Here is a 14,206-nt window from a genome sequence, read left to right as displayed (position 1 = left end):
AAATAATAATAATAATTAATAATAATAATAATAAGTGCTGACACTGAGATTCCATCTTACCTCAATCAGAATGGTTATTACCAAAAATAAAATAAAATAGAGATAACAAATGCTGGTGAGGATATGGAGAAAAAGGAGCCTGTATATACTACCCAGGCAATGTTGGCCTATGATCCTATCTAAAAAACAAACTAAAAGCAAAAGGACCAAGGACACAGCTCAAGTGAAGGAGTGCTTGCCAAGCAAGCATGAGGCCATGAGTTAAATCACCAGGACCATAAAACAAAACAAAAGGATGAAAATAGAAGAGGGACCATTAGGATGGATGAATACAATCAAGCATAATACATACATGTATGGAAATGTCACAGTAATGCCCATTAATCTGTATAATTAATATACATTAATAATTACACATTTTTCTTAGAAAAAGAAAAGGTTACTCATAGCAATCTATCATCATACAGGAAAATGGTGTTCCTTCTCATTATAAAAATCCTAATACTAATCTGAACTGAACTAAAATGTCCATTTAACTTTTAGAAATACTGAGAGGTAGCAGAAAGAGGAGGCACTAAAAGTATTTGAAAACCATTATATGGATCTTAGAATAATTTCACAAGAAAGACCAAAGCAAATGCATATAACAGACCTCAAAAATGTCAGGGGCATTTTAATAGAAGAGAACAGAGGAAGCACACTGTACTGCGACCATCAAGAAGTTCTTCTAACAAGTGCTTCTACTCAACAACAGAATGTACTGTCTATAATAAAGATCTGATTCCCCATTACTCTATTGTTTAAATAAAGACAAAAAATTATCTGTCTATAAAGTTTAAAACTGGTGAAAGACTGGACTAAGTTATCCCTAAAGTAATAACTATAATTATGAGAGTTTCAAACTAAAAAAATTTGACTTACCAACATCCATTGCAGTTTCCATAAAGCTTTTCTGTCGTGAAGCAAACTCTGCAAGCAATTTCTGCTGCCTCTCTCTAGCTTTCTGTCGCCTAAACAGAAAAAATATTGTAAGTACCAGATGTGTTTAAGACTAATCTACTATCTTTCAGGAGTACATAATGTATGAAAGTCCCTCACATACAGTGGAAAATAAACTATTTTCTATATTACATGTTAAATTTTATGTTAAGACTTGATTGTCCTTGAAAGGACTCTATGGCTTCTAAGAGGCTTCATACTCACTGATTCAATAGGTAAACATAAAAGTCAATATTTACTTTAAAGTGTGAAATAATAATAAAATTTGGATTTCCAAACACACAATTTCTTCAGTATGTGTCAGCTGGCAAAGCAAGAAGAGTTTTTGTCAGCAAGAGACTAGCAATTTAACTGCAGGCACAAATGAGAATTAAGCTGGTTGCCTAAAAGCTATGATGTTCAGAAATAAACAAAATCTAAAAGATAAAAATAATCAGATTTACTGTTGCCCTAAGAATAGGTTTCTCCTAATATGGAATGAGGATAAGGCAGTAAATTTCCCAGTTTCTACTAAGAGAAATTTCAAGTTTGACTTATTTTATACAAAGTAAAAAAACTATTGAGAGTCAAAGACAACAACAACAAAGAATAAATCCGTATTTTAAATCAAAGAATAATTATTCCTTTGTATTAGTTTACTACATTCTTTTTTATTAATTTATCCCAAAGAATATTTTGAAACTGGTTACAAAATAAAACCACCGATACCAATAAAACAAGACCATAACTTAGAATAAGAAAATATCCCCACCCAGCACAATAAAATAGGAAAATAAAATTTAAAAAAAAAAAAACAAGAAAGAAGACAGACTTCCCTAGATTATGTGATGCTAAGAGTACTATTGAGCATAAAATTTTACTTCTAGTAAGTGAAGGTTAAAATAGTAATTTTAACAAAAGGGGATGAAAAGGAAGAAAAGAAGGTTTAAAAAGGAAAATTATATATTAACTCATCAGGAGAGACAAACATTTTACTTGAATGAAACTCAAAGAGAAACTGATCAAAGCCATGAGACAAAGAACCATAATGAAATATACTATAGCACTTTTAATGTCCATTATATCTATACACTATAAAAGTCAAATCATTATGTTAAACCAAGATTAAATGTAGTCATTACCATGAAAAACCTGAAAAATATTTTTCTATTAATCTGAAATGATTCAAAGATATAACACAAACATATGTATTACATTTTATACATACACACAGCAGAATACTATTCAGCCATTAAAAAAAGAGGAAGCTCTGTCATTTCCAACAATATGAATGAACCTGAAGGACATTACAGTAAGTGAAATAAGCCAAACACAGAAAAACAAATATTGTATGGTCTCATTTACAGGGAGAATTTTTAAAAATCAAACTCAAAGAGAACTGTAGTTGCTATGAGCAGTGGATGGTAGAAACGGAGAAAAAGGGCACAAATCTTCAGTTATACAATGTTTAAGTTTTGAGGATCTAATGTATAGCATGGTGAAAACAGTTAATAATACTGTATTGTTTACTTAAAATTTGCTGATAAATCTTAAGTGTCATCACCCCCCCACACACACACAAGGGTAACTGTAGCAATGGATGTGTTAATTAGATTTTAGTAATCATTACATGACATATATGTATATTAAACCATCAAGTATATAATTTTACTTGTCCTTTATACCCTAATAAAGCTGAGGAAAAAAGATATAACATGTAGAATTTAGAAGAATGAAATGCTAACAGAAATTTTTATATTGCTTACTCATTTGCTCCCATCAAATTAATGGAGGCAATAAGGAACAACCATAAAGACAAGCATTGTGGTTTGTCCTACTATGAGACGTTACATACTATTCTCAAAACATTTCTTTAAGATTGCTTTAAAATAAAAAAATTCATAAAAATTAAGTCTGTCCTCACAGGACAAATATTTGCCACAAAAGAAATGGAAATAAACAAAAATACGCTATAGATGTTCAACGTACTCTAGGAGACGTCCAAAAATGCTGAGGGACAATAGAATTGATAGAATACATGTTTGAACTCTTTTATCACTACTTCGTAAATTTGTAAGTTTTGATATGCTTTTATCTGAAATCTTGTAGCACTAAGCAATCTTGATAAATGTCTTCTTTTCTTAACTTCCTCCTTTTCTGTCTTCTCTAATACCAAATCATCCATTTACCTCCTACTCTACTCGTCATCCCTTTTCAGTCAGTTTTGTAGGTATCTCTTCTACTCATTCCCTTTTTTTTTTCCTTTAGATTCTTCTCATCACTGTGCACAGTCTTCCATATACAAGACTTCTACTATTACCTATATGAAGATATCTGAAGCTGTAAGAATTTTTCCCACTGGATATAGTGGCATATACCTATAACCCCAGTTAACTAAGGAAGAAGAGGATCACAGTTCCAGGCCAGTCTTGGCTCATAGCAAGATCCTATATCAAAAAAACAAAACAAAGCAAAACAAAAAGGGCTGGGAGTATGGCTCAAGTGGTAGAGACTTGCCTAGCAAGCTCAAGGACATTAGGTCAAACTCCACTACTGACTCAAACCCTATCTCTAGCTAGACATCTTTACCCAAATGTCCTCCTTAAATTCAGTAAAGTCCAGAAACAAACATATCAATTTTATTGCTGAACCTTAGCACCTTCTTATATTCCCTTAGTTGGTAAACAGGAGCATCGTGGAAGTTAGAACTCTCAGTTCCCATATCAAATTGATCAGCTAATATAACACCTGTACTTGTTAAATATCTCATACACATCTGTTGTCCAAATTATTACCCTATAGTTTAAACCATCACTACACCTGCCCTTCTAAATCCTTAAAATAGCCTGATCTCACAATTTCCACTCTTACCTCACTCTAAACCATGTGTATTTCCTTCACTGAATCCTGATGCTCAATCAATAGGGAGTGTATCAATAGTATAAAATCCATCTTGGGCTGGCTTCCATTGATCATTCAACTCATAATTGCCTACGTTTAATTTTAAAAGTAACTAAGAACATGAAATAAGTCCAGAAGTACCTCTAAAGTATACTTCAAACTATTAAATAATGTATTATTCATATTATTCATATTGTTCACAACAGTAGTTCAGACAATGTGTTTAACATGATTCTGACCTATATGAAAGAGCCTTAGATGTCACAAGTTCAAGGTTCTTAATTTAAGATCTTTAAGATAATATTGAGATGATCCCTTTAGACTCTCCATATGTTGGTTTAGTAGACAAATTTGTTTCAAGGGAAATTAAACCAATTATAAATTACTTATAATCTCAGAGAAGATAACAATAGAAATCTTTAATTTCATCTGAAAAAAATTTAATGTCCTTGGTTTTTTATTATGTACATGCATCAGAAGGTATGTGGGGTTTTTTTGTGTATTTGTTTTGGACTTTTTCCTTTTTTCTTTTTTTTTTTGGCAGCACTAGGGTTTGAACTCAGGGACTCATGCTTGCTAGGCAGCCTTTTGTTGTTGTTGTTGAGTATTTTCCAGATAGGGTCTCACAAACCATTTGCCCTGGCTGTCTTCCAACCACAATCCTCCTAATCTCTGCCTCCTGGGTAGCTAGAATTACAGGCATGAGGCCTGTTTTTTTGGGGTTTTTTTGAGTTTCAATCTCTCAAGGTTCACCTTGTGTTTATGGAGAGTAGGGTTGGCAATGGGGACAAAAATTTTGGGAAAACAAGTGGTGACAATGCACAATAACATAACTCTTAGCAAGCCATGTGCACTAAGAGTCATACCATGTTCACAGCACATGACCCAAAAATCCCACTTATAAAAAATCATTCCAAGAAAGTCAAAGATAAGTCTAAAAAAAGGAAGATTTGTAAGTTTTATGATTTAATAACAAATTAGAAGCAACCTAAAAGTCCAAAAACTACAGGCATAAGATACTTAGGGCATATCTAAAAACATTACTTTTTTTTTTTTTGCCTGTGGAATGTGACCTTTCTTTTTTTTTGTTTAATTTTCTTTATTTATCTTTACCTTATTATTGTTGTGCTGGGGGTACACTGTGACATTTACAAAAGTTCTTACAATATATCATAGTTGAATTCACCCCCTCCACTCTTCTTTATTCTCTCTCCCCTATTCCTGGAATAGTTTCAACAGGTCTCATTTTTCCATTTACATACAATGTATACACAGTATTTGCACTATATTCAGCCTTCCTACACCATCTCCCCACATTTTAATAGTTAGCAATTATATACTGATAAGGATTATAAAGTATCAAAGGAGTACTTATTTTAAGAAATATTTAAAATGCTTCTGTTTTTTCTATTTTCAGATAAAGTTGAATTGATACGTTTTTTTAAATAGCAAGAGAATTATAAGATCCCTACAGCAATAACAATACTAGAAAATTTTCTGATGAAGCCTATAAATTTAAAGGAACTCCGAATATTATACATATAAGCAGACCATGTTCAATTCCATTTATCTTGCAAACTAATCAGCTATTATGTGCTGCTAAAACATCCAACTAACTGATTAACCCTGGATGACAAAAAAGGAGAAAATCAAATCAAATCTTCAACTATACCATACATGTTTAAAATATTATTAATAAAAATTACCTTTCTTCCTTGTCCAGAGTTTTCTTCTCTGCTGCAGTAATTTTTTTGGGTGGTACTGGTGGGGTCACCTTTCTACATATCTCTTCAATGATGCGTTTGTTCATTCTGCTTTGCAATGCAGCTTTTAGTAAAATTCTTTCTACAGCAGTTATACCATCTCCATGACTGTATTTAGGAATTTCTGGTTGGATTAAAATTTCTATGTCATCAAGCCAAGGAGGATAGTAGGAGTTTTGTTTTCCTGAGAGTTTGTGGTGAAGTTTAATTAGCAAAGACAATATGCTTTCTTTAATTTCCAAAATGGCTGTTGTTAAGTGGGGAGCTGAACCAGGAGCAGACCACTTATTTGAAGTTTTGGGACGAACCACCTGATTTGCTTCACTGCTACTGCGATTGATGATCTCCTGAAATTTCTTTCTACGCTCTGCTACTAAGCTGAAAACTTGAGCTGTACCAGAATTCTACCAGTAAAAATGAAAAAGAGGAAAAAAGTATTAAGTTATTCATATCAATTCTAATTATATATCACTAAATCTTTCAAAAGGAATGATCGAAGTTTCATAAAAAGATTTATTCACTAGATTTTCTCTTTAAATAAACCTGTCCCTTCACTTTCCTTTCTCAAATAGAATTAGTTCCATACAATCTGGAAAAAGTAATGAAGAAAAAAGGAGATTATCAACAATAGCATCTCTTTCTAAACCTCATCCACCTATCTACAAAGGAAAAGAAACAATGTTTAAATAGTACCCACAGTCATATTAAAGAGAAATCATAAACCAAATTTCTCCTCAGTTTAAAAGAAGAAAAACTGCTCTAATAAACATTCAAAAACTATACATACTCTTTTACTAACATCTGATAGACTGCTATAGTTTCCATTTAAGACTATGTTAATTTTCAACATTTTTCTAAGTTAATAAATCTGAACTGGTGATTAATTTCACTTTTTAAAACACTTCAAAAATTTGAAAATTACTTCTAACAAATGCTTAAAGTTATCAAACTGAAATGTAGAGATTGATTTGTTTCACAATTAAATATCACTTTTGATTTGTTATTTGAATAGATTTTTTAAACTAAGTGTTTTTCTCAATAATTTATCTTCTAAATAGCTTTTCGTTAAGGCAGTTGAACTGCATTAGTGCTCTTAGAAATCATCTCTTAATTAAGATATGAGCCAATTTAATGGATTTCATTTGCTTTTTTTAAGGTTAGCACAGAAGGATGTTTTTGTGAGTCAAATTATAGTATGCACTGTTATTTAACATCCAGCTATTTTTTTAAGTACTCTACCATCATTAGGGGCAAAAGCTGCCTTTGATAGAGGTTCCAAGTTTTTAATTGAAACCTTTTACAATGTTCACAACAAAAACATACTGTCAAAAACAAAGTCCTTACACATAGCCTATACTATGAGAAATGTCTCATTCAATTCTCCCTACTCATAAAAATCTAGTTTGTAGGAACTAAAATGTTTAAATTCAACTATTTGCCATGTCATTTCAAGATTTTTCACTTCTGCTTTTTAATTAATAAAGCAACATGCAATAAGAGAGCTATTTTTCAAAATGAGTCCCAAAGCACTATCTATGGAGTTCAAGATTTTTATGGGCTTATTGTATCAAAGTTAATTAATTGCCATAGAAGCAAAAAAAAAAAAAATTAACATACATGCTGACAGTAATTAAATTAATATTGATTTAGGAAAGTCGCTTTTAAGATGTTAGCAATATAGCTGCAACGCTGAATGTAAGCAGATCCCATATACCATAATTGGCCAAAATATTTCTAACACTGTTAAGCGAAATCCACTATTAAATACTCAATATTATTTTTGAGATCAGTAATACGAATTCTTTTAAATTAAGCCTAAATTACTTTATTATAGTAAAAAAACACATGTACAATAAAGAATTTTTTTAATTTAACTGTATTAATCAAACACAAACACAAATACTTCAAATTGGTTTTTCCCCATTTCCAGTTAAAGCCATGTTGCTAGTTAATGCAAACATCATACACATCTACTACCTCTCTTTGGAGAACTCTAGGCCGTCGTGAACTCTGGCAGATAAAAGTAAAAAAACTGGTGAGGCAGAAGTTGTTTAAATATATCAGAGGAAATAAAGACAATTTAGTTATCTGTAAACTCATTTTTTTTCTTTTGGATATCATACATTCACCTAAATAATATATCCCAATATAACAAAGCTTTGCCTTGTTTTCTTTCTTGCTTTTATACTTACTTGTAAAGAACCCAAGCTATCAGAGCTAGTACTTGCAGGTGAGTCTCTCTTCACTTCAGGAGCAGTCTCTGGAACTCTCACTCTCACATAGTTTATAAAGTGTCTCATGTTTGATACTAAGTTACTGCCAGGGAACCAACTGTCATGACATCGTTCTGGTCCACCCACTGACACCTAAAACATTTTTTTAAAAATATGAATATGAAAGCTTGTCACATCAGGTCTGAGGTACAATGGAAATTTAACAAGCCTAATTAATCATCTACAGCCTGCCACAGTCCTGACTCCCTTACAGTTTCATCTGGAATTATAAAGTGAGTAAATAACCAAATCAAGTATAAAATACAGGGATAAATTTAGTGGAATTAGCAAACTATCTCCTAAAAGATAAACCAGATTTCCAAATTGAAATCTGGAAATACTTAACATTACAAAATATGTATTTCCCATTAGTAATACCTCATAATATAGTCAAATAATGCTCCCTTGGACTAATGATGGAAAAATCAACCAAAAGTATGACCTACCATAGTTTTTCCTTTTTTTTTTGGTGGGAGAGGGAGAGCAGCGGGAGAGGCTGGGATTAAACCCAGGGTTTTGCATGCCCTACCATTTGAGTCACAGTCTAGTCCTACTTATTTTTTTTTCTTTTGGTTATTATTAGGTTGTGTTCTATTTTGTCGTTTTGGAGTCAGGAAATCTGACAATTGTGAAATTAATTTCTAATGATTGCTTTTTGAAAATAATACTGTAAAGCCCTGAAACACATTAACAACTTGTATTCTTAAGTACTTTAAATATTCTCTTTGGGGGGAGAAGGGATAAAGGAAATGATGGATGGGGTGAATTTAACTAAGCTATATTATTAGCATTTTGTAAATGTCACACTGTACCCCCAGTACAACAATAATATAATTTAAAAATGCAATAGTAAGCTACAAAAAATTCTCTCATTTATTCCATTACTTTAAAATCTTTTCAGAAAGCACATACTGTTAAAAATAATCCCTAATCAAATTAATAGAATTTCTACACTGAAGTCCTAACTTAATGATTGCTTACCAATAATCAATATTCTTTTTATAACATCAAAAATGCATTAACCACTTTTCTTAATTTTTGTGATAATGATAATCTCAAACACACAAGTATTAAATCCCATAAGTATCAATGAATGCTCTAAAAGGCTATATATATTTGAAGATCAAAAAGGCCTTTTCTATTGCGCTTTAGCTCTAATATAAATTTAAAGAATTTGTAAGCACACTTTAAGGGTAATCCATAAACACACTTTATTTATATACAGACCTGGAATCAGTTGCATGGAGACAGATAAAGGCTGCCTCTTACCTAAAAATTCTGAAATATAAAAAATTACTTACCTCTTCATCTGATTCATCTTCAGCAGAGTTTTCAAGTCCTAATTCAATCAGATATAAAACCATACAGAGTACATGTTCTGACAGATTTTGGTGATCCATCAAAATCTTTGAAAAGGGAAAAAAATACATCTGATTACTTTTTATCCACAAAGTATCTTTCATTTAAAGATCCAAAAACATTTTAATAAAGATGAAAAATATAATCAGATACATAAAAATCAGGTATGTAAGTGAAGATACTATAATAAAAAAAAACCAGGCTTCCTCTGAAAATTACATAGGACTTAAAGCACTATCTAGAAATAGCAACTTGCACACTTCCTATGGATTAACAAATTAAATAGCCCACTAAAACCATTAATATAACTATACCAATATTTAGTAAATTAACAAGAATTAGGATATTTTATATCCTAATTTGCTGACACTTTTCTGAAGACAAAGATACCAGATTGTTTATCAAGCATTAACGTTCTTAAAATCTGTAAAATTAAAGTTGTGAATTTCTGAGTATTAGGTATGGCTGTATAAATGTTTTTGAAGACACAATTTTTTTGGTGGGGAGGGGTGGCTGAGATTGAATTCAGGGCCTTGCACTTGCTAGGCAGGCATTCTACCACTTGAACCATGCTCCCAGCCCTTTCTGATGGTTATTTTTGAGATAGGGTCTTGCTTTATGCCCAGGGCCATCTTGGATGTGATCCTCCTATCTGTGCTTCCTGGCATAGCTGGGATGACAGGCATGTACCACCACACCTAGCCATTAGTTAAGATGGGGTCTCGTGTACATTTTGCCCAGATGGTCCTCCAAACCCATCGCCCAAGCAGCTAGGATTATAGGTTTAAGCCACTTATGCCAGCTTAAGGACACAATTAATACTAGTCAAGTAAGTCAGTTGTATGTGCAAAGACCCAGGAACAAAACAAATCCTATGTAACAAGAAAGTAAAGCATCTTTGAGAAATGTTTACCAAAAATAAGCTTTTGATATTGCTACACAGGCACCTCACTCAAAGCCCTCCATGTCACATTCCTAATGAGAGGTAAAAAGCAAAGAGAACCACCCTAAACTAAGGTTACTTGTCTGTATAGCTGCCATCTAAATTTGTCATTTAATGGGTTCGGTGGGTTTTTTTGGTTCCTTAGTTCATGCCTGAACTCCTCTAGCTCCATAACATTTTACTTCTTATTATATAAAATCACAAAATAAATATTCCTATCTGAAGCTGAATAAGATGAATAGTTTTCCACAAAGGATGGTGTAGCTACATGGTTATTTTCAACATGGAATTCACATACATGCAATTATAACATCATGATTGTAACTCTACATTATAAATGTATAAATACACTTTGCTTTATAAGTGGTAGTTATACATAAAATTTCTTTAGCATTTTTGAGTTATGAAAAATTCTAATTTAAGTTTTTCAATTCAAATTACTACTGTACCTTGTAAAGCAGAGTGAATAGCACAATATGTAAAGTTTTACAGTGCAAAAGTCTCATGAGACCTTTATAGCTAGGATGGAGTGATGTCCTTTTCTTATAAGGAGGCCAGGGATTTCCAGAGAATTTTCCACTCTGTTTTAAACTGTAAAAATAAAACAAAACCAAAATTACATGATAGACTTAAAAGTAAGCTGCAGACATAATTTAGAGATGTCAATTTCTGTCACATTTTTGTAAGAACATTTTTAAGTAAGAACTGTTTTTAATCATAATTGCTTCAAAATGCCAGACAGATTTCTATTCTCCATATAATGAACATTACTCTTTTCTTTTCTGTTGGATAAAAATGAGAAGGAACTAAGTAAAAGAAATATGAAAGTAAAAAATGCTAATCAAGATAAATGAATAAAAAAGAATGTAAAGTAAAATACTCAGAAATTTCATACTCTTAATAATTCAGCAAAACAGATAACCTAAAAATTATCCCACTACCAACAACTGGAAAAGCTAGACGAAATATAAAATATATGCATATTTGACCTCACCAAAAAAAAAAAAAAAGAGAAATAAAGCAGAGTCACCCAGGTACTGGGAAAAAAAAAGAGGGAATTAACAATAAGTACTAACACTGTGTCAATGATTTATACGTCCTTTGAGAAGGCAGAGCACAGTGTTGAACTCACACAAAACCCAGAAATGGAACTCAGATCCACTGAAAGTCTTCAACCTCAATGGGAAAGATAACTCACAAAGAGAAATAAGAAGTGTTTCTCTTCAAGGATGAAGGAGTAACAGGCACCCCAAGAAGATAATTGCAAATTTACATGCAAATACTATAGACTCAAGACACAAAAGGCAAAATTTGAGAGAATTACACAAAGAATCTGAAAAATTCACAAATGTTGCAAGGGCTATTAACATACTTCTGCTGAGAGCCCAAAAAACCAAACTGGCAAAAAAATTTTTACAATATGATCAACAAGCATGAGGAAAGAACAATAACAAAAATAACATTTGGCAACTAGATGCACTTAAAACATTTATAATATTGCTATGGTACTATACACCTGTAATTCAAGCTACTGGGGAGGCAGAGGCAAGGCAATGGTGAGTTGGAGGCCAGCCCAGACAACGGTAATGGAGTGACCATGTCTCAGGAAAAAAAAAAAAAGTGGAGAAGACTCTCTACAAGTTGGGCTGATTAGAAGTAACCCTTCAGTTTGACAAAAGATAGCCAACACCTGGGTCCCCTGCCCAGGGCAAAGGGCAGGCTCTGGAGCAAGCTAGTCAGCTGCTCCCCAAAACCCACAGCCCAGACCAGCATACACACACACACACACACATTTAACACAGTAACAAGAGCTATTCACCCTTCACTCTGCAAACTAAACCAAATTGGACTCCTTGGTGAAAAAGGGCAAAATTTGCTGGGAACAAGCCAGAGCTACCACTGGATCCCCTGCACAAGGCAAGGCTGAGAGAGTGGGTCCACCCGCAGAGTGTTCCCTGGCCCACTAGCTGTGCAGAGCCTCTCCCCGCCCCCTGCCCCCACCTTCTAAACTGCTACTTCTCATCCATGGAAATACCCAACCCCCACCAAAACCCTGGCAAAGGAACACAACTGCCCCATCACAGAAACAGCTCAGCCCCTGGTAATCACCATCACTCTGTAGGACCTGCTCCACCTCACTCCAGCCACTTCCCCTAGTCCAGAGCTTTACCCAACCACTGAAAACCAAATTGAGGCTGCATCCAAAGGGGTATCCCATGCAATCCTGGACCCAGATAGAATATGTGAGTAAACACAACAGGAGAACCAGAGACAGAATGGTGAGGGCCAGAGACTGGAAGAGAACACTACTGCACTGATGGTGCCCAGCTGACTTATACGCTCTTCCTCAACAAGGAAGAAATATTGACTTCAGTCCCTTTCATATAACATGATTAGGGGTGTAGATGATGTTACCAATTCCTTCACATATTTCCCAACAGAAACTTTAAAAGCAAGGATGTATTTCAAGCCCTGAAAGAAAGTAACTGCCATCCCAGATTTCTCTATCCATCAAAGCTATCCTTCATAGTTGAGGAAGAAAGAAAACACCTTCCATGATAAACAAAACCAGAAGCAATTTATGACCACTAAACCAGTGCTGCAGAAGATACTTAAAGGAATCCTATACACAAAAGAGGAAGGTAAACACAACCATGAAGACATGGGAAAAAATAAACCTCATCAGACAAGTAGATGGGCAAATGAGGAATAGGAAAGAATCACATGCTATAAAAACAACAAAATGGCAGAAATTACTATATAACTTTCAATAAAAGCTCTAAATGTTAATGGCTTCACTTCTATCAAAAGACAAACACTGGCAGATTGGATTAAAAAACAAGACCCAGCCAATTATTTCCTACAAGAAAAGCACCTCACTTACAAAGGTAAACACAAACTTAAAGTGAAAGCATGGAATAAGACTTTTTAAGCAAACAGGTCCTGGAGGCAAGCAAGGGTAGCAACACTCATATATGACAAAGCAAACTTCAAATCAAAATTAGTCACAAGACTATGAGCACATGATAAAAGCGAGAGCACACAAGGGAGGGGTGAGGATAGGTAAGACACCTAAGAAACTAGCTAGCATTTGTTGCCCTTAACGCAGAGAAACTAAAGCAGATACCTTAAAAGCAACTGAGGCCAATAGGAAAAGGGGACCAGATACTAGAGAAAAGGTTAGATCAAAAAGAATTAACCTAGAAGGTAACACACACTCACAGGAAATCAATGTGAGTCAATGCCCTGTATAGCTATCCTTATCTCAACCAGCAAAACCCCTTGTTCCTTCCTATTATTGCTTATACTCTCTCTACAACAAAATTAGAGATAAGGGCAAAATAGTTTCTGCTGGGTATTGAGGGGGGGGAGCGGGAGGGGGTGGAGTGGGTGGTAAGGGAGGGGGTGGGGGCAGGGGGGAGAAATGAACCAAGCCTTGTATGCACATATGAATAATAAAAGAAAAATGAAAAAAAAAATTAGTCACAAGAGACAAAGAAGGTTACTTCACACTAATACAGAAAACAATTCAGTAGGAGGATATATCAACTGTAAACACACACACACCAAATGTAAGTGTAACGAATTTCATAAAGGAAACACTACTACACATAAAAACTCAGAGAGACCCCAACATAATATTTACTCACTTTCACCAACAGATAGGTATCTCATAAAGACAAAAAAAATCAACAAGGAAACTTCAGAATTAAATGACACTACAAATCAAATGGACTTAACATACAACCCAACACTTCAGAACACACACTCTTCTCAATAGTCTCTTTCTTTGAGAGAGATCATATTATAGGATATAAAGCAAGTCATAATAAATAGAAACAAGGAAATTATAATAACTTCCTGTATTTTATCAGACCACAATAGGATAAAAATAGAAATGGATACCTACAGAAAATATATAAACACATGGAGACAGAACACTTCAGTTTCTGTTATCAAAGAAATAAGGGAGGAAGTCAAAAAAATTC

At 33.6% G+C, this 14,206-nt stretch overlaps 1 protein-coding gene across 7 annotated transcripts in view; it reads right to left on the bottom strand.

The window, feature by feature from the left end:
* Nucleotides 1-14,206, bottom strand: part of Ubr3 (ubiquitin protein ligase E3 component n-recognin 3) — a 207,193-nt gene that overhangs the window by 99,962 nt on the left and 93,025 nt on the right. For 4 of the 7 annotated variants that reach the window (XR_012447249.1, XM_074071067.1, XM_074071068.1 and 1 more), the window contains exons 20-25: nt 10,667-10,808; nt 9,217-9,321; nt 7,835-8,008; nt 7,620-7,652; nt 5,586-6,046; nt 922-1,010 (exon numbers count right to left, since the gene is read on the bottom strand). Coding sequence is in view for 6 of the 7 variants with exons in the window: in XM_074071067.1 (XP_073927168.1) it covers nt 922-1,010; nt 5,586-6,046; nt 7,620-7,652; nt 7,835-8,008; nt 9,217-9,321; nt 10,667-10,808 (1,004 nt within the window). In the remaining variant the exon portion in view is untranslated. The remainder of the gene's footprint in view (nt 1-921; nt 1,011-5,585; nt 6,047-7,619; nt 7,653-7,834; nt 8,009-9,216; nt 9,322-10,666; nt 10,809-14,206) is intronic. The other 3 variants (XM_074071070.1, XM_074071071.1, XM_020156771.2) reach the window with 1 other exon arrangement.

Source organism: Castor canadensis, chromosome 4 (genome assembly GCF_047511655.1).
Source record: "Castor canadensis chromosome 4, mCasCan1.hap1v2, whole genome shotgun sequence".
In the NCBI taxonomy this organism is placed as follows: Eukaryota; Metazoa; Chordata; class Mammalia; order Rodentia; family Castoridae; genus Castor; species Castor canadensis.
Note: the sequence above shows the minus strand (reverse complement) of the source record. Positions and strands in the feature narration are given on the sequence as shown.